Below are 14,862 nucleotides of genomic sequence, written 5' to 3'. Positions count from 1 at the left end.
TTTGACTTCAACCCTCACCAGCCGCTGCTGCCTGTGCGTGGCTGGGCTCAACACAGTCATGTGCCCCTCAGATACCAGTGTGAACTCTCTACCACCCCAGTAGCCCCAACTCAAGCACTGATAAAACTCAAATGAAAAGCATAAGCCCTTTGACAATAATTAAGACTCTTAGTACACTGGCTCTATAGCAAAACCCCTACTCATCCTGGGTCCCATTTCCCTGCAAGCCCTCAGCTGTTTACTTGCTGTTCCCGGGCATAGTAGGATCCCAGGCCTTACTTCAACCACAGCCAACTTGCTTTAGAGCTCTTCCCTTGTGGCTGGCAGGGCCATACTATCTGCCCTGGCTCAAACTCTGGTTTTCCACTTAGGGCCTGATGCTTAGCTCTCAGGGCAACTTCTGCTGCTCTAGCTACTTTAGCAATGCCCTTGCTGCCCAAACAGGGCTATTGCCCTAAGTATATTATTGCAGAACTGCAAGCTCTGCAATACACACTCTACTGTCCAAGGTGACTCTGCCCTATCATGCTATTGCAAAGCAGCTAGTTCGGTAATAGGCATTTATAGCCTATAAGTAGGGACCTGCGGAAATTGGGTTGGCTGCCCTCCAGTTTCACAATCTGAGTGCAATACTGGTCACCATTTTTGTGGCAAAGTGCAGTGCCACCTCCCTCCTCACCATGGCTCTGATTGGCTGAGAAGCATCAGCAGTCCCACCCCCTCCCCAGAGACTGATAGATGGCCATTCTAGGGCCATTGGAGGACTTCCAGGGCCCTTCTGCCAATCGGAGACATTGGGGAGGGGTGGGCACTGTGCTCTGCTGCAAAAATCCCCTTCCCCCTGTATTTCAGGATGCCAGGGCTTCCTGCTATTTTCTGTTTGCAGCTCCCTGGCTCTCCCCCCCACTCCTCCCACCCATTTGCTGGCCATTTTCATGCTTTTTCCATGAAAACAAGGCTTTTTTGTAGGGGACCCACCAATTTCATGGTTTCTGCAAAAACTGTGAAATCGTGATTTCAGTAGATCCCTACCTATAAGTAGTCCCTGGCAGCCTGTTCTCCTGCAGCTTATAATGAGCAGCCGTCCCGACCTAGAGATTTCCCTGCTGCTGTTACTCTTTAAAGTAATGGTGACTACCTTGGTCCTTGTTACAGACTGATTTAAGCCTTTGGATGAGGCAGAGAACCTATGGCTTGGTGGACTTAGCCTGAATAAATCTTTTATTGAAGAGGAGCTTGCTGTTTTGCTGCTTGGAACTTCAAGGTGCACTTTGCTTCTCTCTCAGGAAGTGAACTGGAAAGTAGCTCTCTGAGGCAGGGCCACAGATAGCCAGGGAGGCTCAGGGACTGAAAGGCTAGGGTCATAGATTCTTTGGCATATATCCTTTGGTATATAAAATAATAACAGATCGTAAAATTGCACACAATGCTTTTTTAAAAAAGCAACCTAAACTAGATGCTCAAGCTAACCATGTACTTCATCCTAGACCAGTTCCCTTCTCTGGAGAGTTTTCACACTTAACACAATGTCAACCGCTTAGTGTTTGCAAAATCTGAGTGGGCACTGGGGCAGTCAGAACAGAATATTTTATGACTTAAGAAGAGAGAGCAAACAGAAACAACAATACTGAATTCATGTTTTAGCATGACAGTTGAGTACAGTTACATATTGGCCCAAATTGTGCTAAGATTTACATGTTTAAGTTTTATCACATGAATCATTCCAGTTAGCTTAGTACTTAAAGTACCTGCATAAATCTTTGCAGGAGCAGGGCCATAGTCTTACAGTTAAAGGAACATTATAAATGTAGATTTTTTAATTTACAAAAAAAGATATAAAATTATACTAAAAAGTGGGTAGCTATACATTGGATGTAACTAATTGCCTGCAGAGGCTGGATTTAATTCCTTCAAATGTTTGCCCTAGCAGGTGAGAATAATTTTGTAAGAGCAAAATATCAGTGAATGTAATGTTTCACACATCATTTCAGGGACTTTTTATGCTGTCTGAAGTGAAATATAGCTAAATACAAGGTGTCTCCGGCTAGAAGATAGTTAAAAGGTGTACCCCTTTCCAGGGGTTGGTTTATTACTTCACAAATGAACCCTAGATGGTAGTTAATGCTAGTTAACCATCTTGTTGGTAGTCAGAGGTCAGAAGCCAAAGAAAGTCTGATTTGATAATCTGAACTACCTCTCATAACTAGAAGTGATAGTTCCTGGTTAGGGACTAAGTACCTTTGCCAGAATCCATTCTCATACCTTTTTTGGGAGTAAGCAGAACTTTGGTACCCCAGACTGTCAACACATCAGTTTTCAGTTGCAGAGGAAGATTTAGTTTTAGTTTCTCTTTGCAAGAAAATCTTTTCTTTTTTTACTCACTGAATGCAAATTTTTAAACATAGAAGTCTCGAAAAATGATAATTCAGTGCTCAGGCATAAGCAGCCTTTTGTCTTTGTCTCTCTGACACTCAAGGGGACAAAAGCACTTGAAAGGTTCGTTTGGTGCTTAATCCAATGCTTCCCTTTTGCTCCTTTCTTTCATTCTCTGTCTCTGATGTTCAAGGCTTGGCTCACAAACAGACTAAGACCAAAAATAGAATAGTCATAATGAGATGATGGCAAAGTAAGGATTTTGTTCTAAATATTACCAGACGTGTTAAGGTCTCTGTTGCTTCCAATGCATGGAGAAGTTTAAATCAGTTTTGCCATATTTAGCAGATATTTTAAGATCACTCTTCATCCTAAACTGACTTGGTGAATGGTAACTTTCAAATCTGCAATGAAGAATAAGATCAATTTCTGAGTGAGAGTAAACTTTCAATCTTGGAAGAAGTTGTTTTTCAGAGTAGAAATGAAACACTTGTTAGGAGGCCGGAGGTGTGAAATAGTCAGATGAACTGTAGTAAATTTTATTCGCTCTTCTGCCTTCCAAAGAAATACAGTAAAAGCCTTCTGTAGCAGGAAGAAGCCAAAAACATCACTTGTTTAATGAAGATCTGTTCCTAATAACTAAAAAAATGCAATACATCACATCCAGGTCTTCAGCTATCATAAATTATATGCCTCTACTGATGGAAGTCTACTGACATCTCTGTTTTTCTTCTTGGTATCAATGGACCTGATTTCTTTGGAAGATTATATTGAGCACCCTGATCCAGCATGGCCAAATTGTTTTACCTCTTGGGTTGGATCCCAGGATATTAATTATTTTTTGACCTGATATTCTTTGTAGACATGCTGAAGTTTTTGGTTCAGCTCAGAGCACCATTTATACTGCTATAAAACTTTCAGAAGTAGAAAAGAATTTATTTCTGAGCATAGGGTAAAAACATATCCAGGTTCATCATCCATACATTAAATTATTTGTGTGCTCACATCCTCCCATCCTTTCTTTGAGGTCTGGTAAGGTATGCCTGCCAGGCACCTCAGACAAAGGTTCTATTTTTATTTCAGTCCTACCATCATAAGATTTCTGAAAATTTTGGTAAAATGTTGTCTTCTAGTGTTACTCTATCACAGAACCTTAAATGTTAGACCTTGAGTACTGGTTTTTGTTCCATGTGTTGTTAAAGTATTTTTTTTTTTATATTGGCAGAAAGAATGAGAGTTACAGGATTTAATGGCTAACCCACTTTCACTGTACTCCACACAGACAAAACTGTACCATGTCCTCATCCATGTCTAAAAAGTCGTGCCTAAACTCCCTCTGCACCAAATGATCAATCTTCAGGTGTTCTTCCTAAACCTCAGTCTTGTCTACAAGAAAATTATACCCTGTCTGCTAGCTATACATGGTTTGAGCTTCTACCTGGATACAACTAAGGGATTGGAAGTCAGAAAGACTTTTTGTACTTTTGGGGTTCAAGATAAAAAACGCTGTTTTCCGGGTGGCACTGTTTAAGTGGATTAGCTGTGTATTATGACAAATGTGTTGGCTAGGCTGAAAATACTTCACAGTTTTACAGTCCTACCTATCAGAACTTAGATGGCATCACTGGGTGTGTCCACACATGCAAGCACGTGCGCTTGCAGCAGCTCAAATAGAAGCAGTGCAAATTTGAGCCAGGGTTTTTACCTCAGCGCACGTGCTTGGACATGCACTTTGTTGAGGAGCAAATTGTGCACATGGGGCAAAATAACCCTGCCTGGCTACTCCCGGATTTACAGCTAGGGGGAGCTAGAACCCAGGGCCAGCACCTGTGTTGTCCCCAGCAGTATAAAAAGCCACCCTGTCTTGGCCCCATCTGTACAAAAAGCTGCCCTGGCAAGCAGTTCATGGCTACTCACTCTCAGGAGCTTCTGGGGCCCAGCCAGTTGGTACCTGGGGACACTGCCCCTTGTGCCAGTGGGACTGCTGCAGCCATGTCCCAAATCCATGTTCTTCCACAATTAAAACAAAAGACCACTCTACACACATGCGCGCGCGCACACGGATGTTGCACATGGGGAGGAAGAACCGGCACCACACTTACAGGTTGGGGAACTCCCCTCTTGCCAGCACGGAGACGGAAAAGGATCTTGGAGTCGTCATTGACTCCACGATGAACATGGGCCGGCAGTGTGGGGAGGCAGTCAAGAAGGCCAACCGTACCCTGTCATGCATCCACAGATGCATCTCGAGCAGGTCCAGGGAGGTGATCCTCCCCCTCTATGCGGCACTGGTCAGGCCGCAGCTGGAGTACTGCGTCCAGTTCTGGGCGCCACACTTCAAGAGGGACGTGGACAATATGGAAAGAGTTCAGAGGAGGGCCACTCGTATGATCAGGGGTCAGCAGGGCAGGCCTTATGAGGATAGGCTACGGGACCTGAACCTGTTTAGCCTCCACAAGAGAAGGCTAAGGGGGGACCTTGTGGCCTGCTACAAACTGGTCAGGGGGGATCAGCAGGTATTGGGGGAGTCCCTGTTCCCCCGTGTGCTGCCAGGAGTGACCAGGAATAACGGTCACAAACTGGCGGAGGGTAAGTTTAGATTAGATATTAGGAGGCGCTACTTCACAGTCAGGGTGGCTAGGGCCTGGAACCAGCTTCCAGGGGTAGTGGTGCAGGCTCCTAGCCTGGGGATTTTTAAAAGGAAGTTAGATGAGCACCTTGCCGGGGTCATCTGACCCTGGTGCTCTTTCCTGCTAAGGCAGGGGGTCGGACTAGATGATCTACCTAGGTCCCTTCCGACTCTAGCTACTATGAAACTACTATGAAACTATGGATACACACACACACACACACACACATACACACACACACATATATAGAGAGAGAGAGACAGTGATCAGTTGGGCAATGCCTGATTGGTTTATTTATAATGTTAAACCAATGTGGAAGCCTACCAGTGTCATTATGGTAAAATAAATTCTAAATACCTATATGCATTGATGTGTGCTTTTGGTTTTCTTTGCACATGATGAGTGTGTGATGGGGGGACATGGTGTTTGCAGAAAGGGGGTGGGAAGGGGTGTGGGAGAAGGTGGGTGTGTGTGTGTAGAGGGGTTTGAGTAGGTGTGAGCAATTGCTGGGGGGACTGTGGGTATGGGGGAACTTGTGGGAGGGCTGCTCAGGAGGGGTGTGTCCCCTGGCCCCCACAGGGTGCAGGCCCCCCCGCACAGCACATGGAATGTCCCCTCTGATAGGAGCCCACCTTCCCCCTGGAGGGCCCCAGCCTCTATTCCCCACAGGACCCCAGCCCCACAGCTCCCCCCTGGAGGGCACCATCCCCCCCACCCAGGGCCCATAACTTACTTTTCGCAGCAGCAGCAGGAGTGGGACACTTCACTGCTCCCAGCTCTTGGGGACTGTGTGCTGGCCCAGCTGGGTTTTTGCCAGCCCTGGGGACCTTCTGCCACCTGGCTGGGTCAGTCCCTTGACAGCAGGACCTGGCACAGGACACTGTGACTGCGTTCCGGGCCCAATTGATCCTGCCAGCCCTGGGGCTGCTCATGTTTCCTGGGCGGGCTGGTCCTGTGGTGCACAGGACTGCGTGCCGCAGAACCAGCCCAACCAGGCAGCACGAACTGAAGAGGAGCACTTTAAGTCAGAAACCACTTTCAAGCACCCTGCAGTGGAGCTGCTGAGGAAGAGGCAGAGGAGAGGACATCTGCAGGCATGAGGCAAAGGATGCAGCAGCCTAGAGAGCAGGAAATACAAGGACCCAGGGACAGGGACTCCAGGACCGTTCCACCAAGAAGGAAGAGAAGAGTGGTGGTGGCTGGTGACTTCCTTCTGTGGAAGACAGAGACACCAATTTATTATCCAGATTTGGGGGCCCAGAAAGTGTGCTGCCTGCCTGGTGCTCAAATTCAGGATGTCACAGAGTCTGCCATAGCTCATCCATCCTTCAAACCACTACCACTTCCAGCTTGTCCATGGTAAGGAAGAGGCAGAGGAGAGGACATCTGCAGGCATGAGGCAAAGGATGCAGCAGCCTAGAGAGCAGGAAATACAAGGACCCAGGGACAGGGGCTCCAGGACCATTCCACCAAGAAGGAAGAGACCTTTACACACCAACAATACTGCCAGGAATGACACTGAGTAGATCAAAGCTGACTGAGGCTCTGGGCAGGAGGATTCAGGAGCTTGGAGCACAAGTGGTGCTCTCATCAGTCCTTCCCATTGAAGGCAAGGGTCACTCAAAAGTGAACACATGGATGAGATGGTGGTGTCAACCTGAAGGCTTTAGCTTCTTCAACAATGGGCAGATGTTCTTGGGAGGAGGGCTGCTATTAAGAAATGGGATCCATCCAATGAAAATGGGAAAGATCATCTTTGGATGTCATATGGTCAACCTAGTAAGGAGGACTTAAGCTAGGTTCCACAGGGGATGGTGATCAGGAGATGGATCCAAACATTGGATCAGTCAGGCCAGAGAGCTACAGAACTGCAACAAGTGGCACAAAAGGGAAATGAGATCAAAATACAAAATATGTCCAATGAATGTATACATGTGCAATAAATAGGTGGAATAAGGATTTTGAGCTGGATACTGCAGCCTGTAAAAAGAACTATGATCTGACTGGCATCACCAAGACCTGGGGTGATGGCTCTTATGACTGGAATAGTAACATGGGGCAAGTGCAGACGAGCGCACATGTGCCTCTTACCCAGTCTCAAGCCCCTTTGAGGCACAGGTGAGAACAAAAAAAATGTTCCCCGCACTGCAAGTTTACAGTGCAGGGAGAAAATTAGACCCCTGGATATCTAGGGGTCTAAAAAAAAATGCTCTGCAGAAGAGTGGAGCAAGGCACGGTCCCTGACCATGCCTGGAGTCAGTCCTCCAGAAGAGATGCTCTGGTTTCAGCCAGAGCATCTCTTTGGTGCTCCTCCTGCCCTCAGCCCCAGCACTGTCTATGGTGAGTGGGGGAATGGAGGTGGGGGGGGATTTATGGGGGTGGGTGGGTATGAGGGGCAGCGGGGGATGTCCCTGGGGCTGCGGGGGGTGAGGACCTGGTCCAGACCAGTGCCGCTCACTAGTCTGGCTTTGCACTGGAGCAGGTCACAGGGCTCCAGGAGGCACACACAGGAGCCCTCCAGGGTGCCTAGGACCCTGGGCAGAGGGGCTGGGGCCCTGTGTGGGATAGGGGCTGTGGCCCTCCAGGGGGGAGCTGGGGTGCTGTGGGGGAGGTGCTGCACCCAGGGGTGCCAGGGGACACACCCCTCCTGAGTAGCTGCCCCACAAGTTCTCCCACACCCACGGTCCCCCCAGCAATTGCCCCACACCAACCCACATCCCTCCACACACACCACCTGCCTTCCCCCACACCTATATTCATCCCCTTCCTGCAAACACCATGTCCTCCCATCACGCCCATCATGTGCAAAGAAAACCAAAAGTACACATCAACACATATAGGTATTTAGAATTTATCTTATCATAATGACACTGGTAGGCTTCCACATTGGTTTAACATTATAAATAAACCAATAAGACATTGTCCATCTGATCACACTCTCTCTCTCTCTCTCTCTAGATGTGCATGTATGTGTGTGTGTGTGTAGAGTGGTCTTTTGTTTTAATTGTGGAAGAACATGGATTTGGGGGTATTTTTAAAAATGGATTTGAGATGCTGCTGCAGCAGTCCCACTGGCACAAGGGATAGTGTCCCCAGGTACCAAGTAGCCAGGCCCCAGAAGCTCATGAGAGTGAGTAGCCCTGAGCTGCTTGTTACAGATGGGACCAGGACAGGGCAGCTTTTTATACTGCTGGGGACAACACTGTGCTGGCCCCGGGCTCTAGCTGCCCCTAGCTGTAGATCCGGGAGGAGCCAGGCAGGGTTATTTTGCCCCACATGGCACAATTTGCTCCATAACAAAGTGCGTGTCCAAGCACATGCGCTGAGGCAAAAGGCTCAGCTCAAATTTGCACCGCTTCTATTTGAGCTGCTGCAAGTGCATGTGCTTGCATATGTGGACGTGCCCATGGAGGGTTACACTCTAATTTGGAAGGACAGGGTTGGGAGAAAAGGGAATGGTGTTGCCTTGTATGTCAAAAACACATACACTTCTTCCCTGGAACAGGAGGAAGAAGATGGGAAAGCAGAATGCATTTGGGTGAAGATGAAAGGTGAGAAATGCAGCACTGATATAATAGTGGGGATTTATTAGGCCATCTAATCAGGAAGAGGAGATGGATGAGGCACCCTTCAAGCAGGTGGCAAATCTATCCAAAAGCTAGGGGATGGTACTGATGGGAAACTTCCATTTTCCAGATATCTGCTGGAAGAATAATGCAGCCAAACATAAAATGTCAAGCCAGTTCCTAATTTGTGTGAAGGACAACCTTTTGTTCCAGCAAGTGGAGGATACAACTAGGGGATCATCTATCTTGGATTTTGTCCTGACCAAACAGGAACAACTGTGGAGGATGTGAAGGTGATAGGTAACTTGTAAGGAAGCGATCACAATATAGTAGAATTCCAGATCCTGAGTCAAGGAAAGCATGAAATCAGCAAAATTAGGCTGCTAGATTTAAAAAAGGCAGATTTCATCCAACTCAAGGAGCTAATAAGCATGGTGTCGTGGGAAGATCGATTGAAGGACAAAGGTGCCCAGGAGGGCTGGGTGCTTCTAAGGGGCACAGTATTGGAAGCCCACCAAGATGCGATGAAAGAACAAAAAGAATGACAAAAGAGACCAATGAAGCTGCACAACTAGCTTCTAAAATGCCTTAAATGCAAAAGGAAAGCATACAGGCTATGGAAGAATGGGCAGATCGGCAAGGAAAACCAGGAAACAGCAAGAACCTGCAGGGACAAAATCAGGAAGGCAAAGATAAAGAAGAACTGCACCTAGCAAAGGAGATAAAGGATAACAAGAGGAGGTTATGTAAGTATGTTGGCCAGAAAAGAAGGACCAAGGAAGTTGTAGATCCTCTATGAACAAGCCAGGAAGAACTCCTAACTGAAAATGTAAAGAAGGCAGAGCTACTCAACAGCTACTTTGCTTCAGTCTTCACAAAAAATTAAGCTGCACCAGACACCTAATAAGGATTATCTGGATAAGGAAGGGGACAAACTGAGGGAGGAAATAACAAAAGATAAGGTCAGAGAGTTTTTGTTGGGTCTGAATGAATTCAAGTCAACAGGGCCAGATGAACTTCATCCCAGGGTGATGAAGGAACTGGCAGAGGAGATCTCAGAGCTGTGGGCAGTGATGTTAATGAAGTTGTAGGACAGGGCTTTTTCAGCCAAGTGTACCCCTTCTGACTCAAAGTTTCATCTCCTGTACCCCCTTATATTTTTTTCTTGTTTTTAAGGGGGTGCAGAATGAGGCCTCTGCGGTGTGGGAGGGAGTGGGGCTGAGGCAGGCGCTGCACAGCTGGGGCAGGACAGAGCTGCGAGCGGCTCATCCAGGGGGGCACGTGGAGGGGAGGTGGCTCTCACCTCTGTGTGCACCTCAGGAAGGCATGGGGGTGGATGCCTCCAGATCTGCTTGAAGGGTGGGGCGGGCTGGGCTGCCCCAGTGATGGGGGAGGGAGTGGAGCTGGGGCAAGCTCAACAGCTGCCCAGCCAGGGTGGGGCATGGGACTGAGCCACCTGGAGGGCATCGGGGGTGGCTCCCACTACTATGCATACCGCTGGGAGGGCGTGGGGGGCATATGCCCCTAGATCTAAGCAGGGCGGGGCAGGCAGCAGCCGGTGCGGCACTGGACTCTTCCCAGAGAAGGCTGGGCTGGGCTGGGCTGCATTTGGGGTGGGTAGTGGCATCACTGAGAAGAGGTTTGGGGGGACTATGGCGAATTCTGGAGTGGCTGCAGCCCCCCGCTCCGTAGCCCTACTCCCGTAGGACCCCACTGTGAGGGAGGGAGTGGAGCAAGGGCAGGTGCTGCACTGCAGGGTGGAACCTGGGATTGAGCCATGTGCACCCCGGGAGGGCATGCGGGGGTATGTGCCTCCTGATCTGTGTGCAGGGCAGGCTGGGGCCAGGGCAGCGCTGGGCTTTTCCTGGTAGAGGGTTGGGCTGAGCTGCCCTTGGAGTTGGTGGCAGTGGTAGTGCTGGCTAATTGGCCTTGCCACTTACCATATTTGGGGTCACGAAGGAATTTTATCTCATGGTCAGATTGGTATGGACTGTGGGAAGTTTTGACTTCCTCTGTAGTGGAGGGTATGCCCTTTACCCAGGACCTCTTGGGTGTATATTGATGGCATTGGCTGCTGAAGTTCCCCTACTTTAGCTGTGACGAGTTAGGGTATTAGGTCTATGTTGTGTCAGGGTTGGTGGTAGTCTTATGTAGGGTTTAGCTTATGGTTGTTTGGGATGGTTTGAATAACGATAATCCTACCTCAGGCAGGGAGTCTGAACAAGATGACCGGTGGAGGCCCCTTGCAGTCCTATTTCTCTATGACTCTATCACAAAAACCTTCAGGGCTGCTACCTGAGTTTCTGTACTCATGTTTACAGAGTACTACTCTCTTAACATTTATGTCAGTTATTCACTTTGGGGGAGGATAGTTTTACAATCCTCCTTTCATCACAACTTCTTAGGTCACCCCACTGAGGGTTGTAATGCTACTTGGACTGTCACAAGGGAAATGAAGAACCCAGCTTGAAAATGAAAAGGATTATGGTTAGTGCCCTACTAGCTGTGGTTCTTTGAATGTTGCCTCTACATATTCATGTCAAATACCTATCCTTCCTCTTCTTGGGATTTCTTTCATTAGACTCTTGGTTTTAGCCAAAAAAAAAAGCTTAAGGCAGTTAGTATATGTAGATCATGCACTATGTTAGAAAATTCCTGATGCTTGTTGAGAGGAAAGGGGAGAGTCATAGTCCTTATGACTATGAATATGCAGAGATACACTTGAAGGATTTCATCTGTAAGCTGTGGAGTGGCTTTGAGGTGTGGGGTTATTTTGTTGTGTGTTGTTTTATTAACATCACCTCATATACATAAGTTTTATTTGATAAGCACCTGTTGCCTTGGTGAACTTATTAAATTAATAAATCACCAAGTTTCTGATTTAGAAATACATCACTTGAGAAATATATTGATATTTAACATTAATAATGAGTGCCTACACATCTCTTTGTGTTCAAAACTCTCTGTTGACCTTATTATGAGTTCCTGGTGTGCAGGGTTTACAGAATTAGGCCCTAAAAGTACATACTGATATTCATAAACTAGACTGTTAAAAAGTGACTTTAAAGTTGTGCAGGGCTGGGCAGGTTGGCACCCACAAATGTAATAATTGTGCACCTAAACAGCTGCAAACGCAAAGTTGGAGGCCAGCCTGAGGCTGTCTATAAATTTGACCCTAAATATTAATTTATCCTTTCCCATAATAGCAAATATTCATCCTCTTATTATACTGATTTATTTATAACACAGAGTTTGCTGATGCTGAAAACCTCACCTTTTATATAAACTATCACCAGTGACAGGGTCTTTTACCACCTTGTTTCCAAGGGATTTCCAGTTTCATTGGTGATGGAAGGTAATTAATTTGCACATGTTGTTTCTTTCCTTCCTTTGATAGGGCTGAGTTTCCATCTGCCATCAAATGTCTTTCTGCCTGACTGAGATGCACCTGTGGTCTTTGAAGAATACCCTACATATTAGGGGTAAGTCAACTGTGACCAGATTCCATCCTTCTTCTGAAACAAAATAACAAAACCTATCAATGAATATTTGAGTGATATAAAATTCTAAATACACGTGTGAAACTTATTTTCAAATCGTATGAAGATACTATCTTTGAGCACGGTCAAGTCCCTTATTTATCTCATTGTAGCATCCCTGTAAGTTTTGAAGGCTATTAAGTGTACATATAGTCTGGTTCATTTTTTTCCGTCTAAGTAAAGCAGCCAGGCATTGCTTTACTATAGGTTTCACTATAATGACTAGTTTGGATGAATGAATATCAGTATTTGAGCTGATTTCAGAGGCATTATAATTTGTACTTTAGATGTAGCAATCCTTTATTGCTCATGCTCTAGCTATTTGGAATAGAAAATTGGTATTTTATACCTAGAAGAATATATTTATCTTATTAATCTATCATTCTAGTTTTAGGAGTCATTTGAGATACATGACTAATTACCACCCATGTGGAAAAAACCTTTATACTTCTAACCTTGTTGATGTTAAAATTCAGTGCTTGACAAACCACTGGTTTTGAAGTGTTTGATATCAACACAATGCATATTATGATATCAAGCCCCATCACAGTTTTAACAAGGTGCATTCCAGTAATATTTAAAAACATGCATAAATGTATGACTGCTGATTCCCTATCTCTCAGTATTCCTTCTCTCCATAAGAGCATTGTGTAATAACCAAATATTTGGTCAAAAGACGGACCAGAAAAAAACCTGCAAGCCTAAATAAAATAGGTACAATTATAATTATTTACAAACATGTTATGGGGCTGCTACATATTAGAACCTTGACCTTTTAAATTGGGCTTCTTTGGAGGATCCAGATCTTTGAAAGATATTTCATTATTTTCAGATCTTTTGGTAATGGATTCCAACTTAAGATGGTTTTGTATATTATTAATGCTATTTATAAAATCACATCTGCAGAGAAGATAACTGTGATAAATTGTAGAGCTATATCCTAACTTAACTTATCATTCATTCTTGACCACTTCTATCGTCTGTCATCAGAGCTTATTTTAATATTCTAAGTCCTTGTGCAGATACGGTATTCTATTTTAAAATCAGCTGTCCATTGACAGTTGATTACTTCTTCTTTCTTCTCTTCATGAGGAATTCGTCCAAATTTGCATTCTCCCAATATCAGGATGAGAGAGATTTAATCTTGGGCAAATTTACATTAAAATATTATGACTTTAAAGTCATTACAATAACTCAGAGTGCTCCATAGCTAGAAAGGGGAATGTTGAATTATTGGTAAGACAGCATGCCAAAGTTCATGAGTATTAAAAATATAATTGTTGCCTTTAGGGCAGTGATGTCAGTCATCAGGAGACATTCTAGACTATTCTCAGATACACCCTCTACCAATGATCATCTCAGTGTGGAAGAACATGAAGAGATGATGATTAGGAAGGTGGTAAAGGGCATATTTCTATATCAGCAGTTGAGGGGAAAACTATAATGGATATGAAGGAAATGACAGTTCAAAGGGAGATTAAGTACTTGTATACATACCCATTGAATCATTACTTATTGGCTGTTGAGAGTCCCACTTTCGTCTATACCTTATGGTGTAGGATAAATAAGGGAAATTGCTTATATACCTGAACATGTTGCTTCCTCCAGCAATACATAATTAAAAAAATAAAAGGTTCAGTTTCATTTCTTAAGTTGTATTTTTCCAAATGTTACACAACCATTAAAATTATATATTTTCTCTCATTTATATAGACAGTGATATTGGGATCCATCAGTACTATGACAAAAAAGAAACAGGTAGAGTATAAATTGTATTTACCTACAAATGAAAAAACTTTCAAATGTTTAATCTACTTTGTTTAGCTACTGGAATTACATATAAACATAGCTATAAATTTCTTCTTAATATATAGAAGTCTTTATATTTCTCTAAAATAAGGAAAGATAGAAAGTCTCTCCTGAACAAAGAATGAGAAAATATAGAAAAAGAGTTTCTTCTGAGTAATCTGAATCTATTTTTTAACATTTTTATTTCATTATATAGAAAGAATAGAGAAATAAATGCGTAGTCTTTAGTCACAACGTGATTAAATACCTTTTATATAGACACTATAACCAAACATTGGATCAGTGAGGCCTCAGTGTTTATATTCTCTACCTAACAATCTTGTATGTGCTATAGAACAATTAGTAAACCTATTTAACAACATGATTTAAATGGATTATTTTGTTTTAGATATGACCAGCTGAATATTGGATTCCAGTGGCTTGTTTATTGGAATCCCAGCAGAGGGCATCATAAACGCATGAGAATGCACTGTCGTTAGTTTCCTGGATCCTTACCTGATATCTGAAATAGGCATTTCAGAGTGAATGATCAATTTTCTTTATCTGATTAATCCTGTTAATCCTAGAAGTTTCATGACGGGCCAAAAGGTCTTTTCAGCTAGAGTTACTTCCTGTTCCTGGCCAGGTTAAAGTGGAGGCTTGTGTGGGCATCCCATGTGCTTAGCTTGGTGGTTAATATGCTGTCTCCATGATTCTGATGACAGACTGACTCAGCTTCTGGTCTGGATTCAGTTGCAGTTCACTTCACTATCTGATCAGATTGGAGGCTCAGTAATATTGGCCCACCTGTTGGGCTGCATAAGCCTTTCTTTCACTGCAAATTTAAGATATCTGACTATGAGGTGAAAACATCAGGTCCATTTTAATTTTGTGCAAATTTCTGTGTTTTATCAAAATGTATGAATCTTCTCGCTAATGCATTAATATTTGCTGACAGCAGTTGTG

The 14,862-nt window shown here is 44.6% G+C and overlaps 1 protein-coding gene across 5 annotated transcripts in view; it reads left to right on the top strand.

Annotated features, from left to right (window-relative positions):
* WDPCP (WD repeat containing planar cell polarity effector) overlaps positions 1-14,862 on the top strand; it is a 307,079-nt gene that overhangs the window by 93,039 nt on the left and 199,178 nt on the right. For all 5 annotated transcript variants that reach the window (XR_016442845.1, XM_090050455.1, XM_090050454.1 and 2 more), the window contains exons 3-4: positions 11,967-12,051; positions 13,822-13,866. Coding sequence is in view for 4 of the 5 variants with exons in the window: in XM_090050455.1 (XP_089906581.1) it covers positions 11,991-12,051; positions 13,822-13,866 (106 nt within the window). In the remaining variant the exon portion in view is untranslated. The remainder of the gene's footprint in view (positions 1-11,966; positions 12,052-13,821; positions 13,867-14,862) is intronic.

The sequence above is a fragment of the Crocodylus siamensis genome, chromosome 1 (assembly GCF_052110815.1).
Source record: "Crocodylus siamensis isolate JL-2025a chromosome 1, ASM5211081v1, whole genome shotgun sequence".
In the NCBI taxonomy this organism is placed as follows: Eukaryota; Metazoa; Chordata; order Crocodylia; family Crocodylidae; genus Crocodylus; species Crocodylus siamensis.
This window is presented reverse-complemented; position numbering and strand designations above follow the sequence as displayed.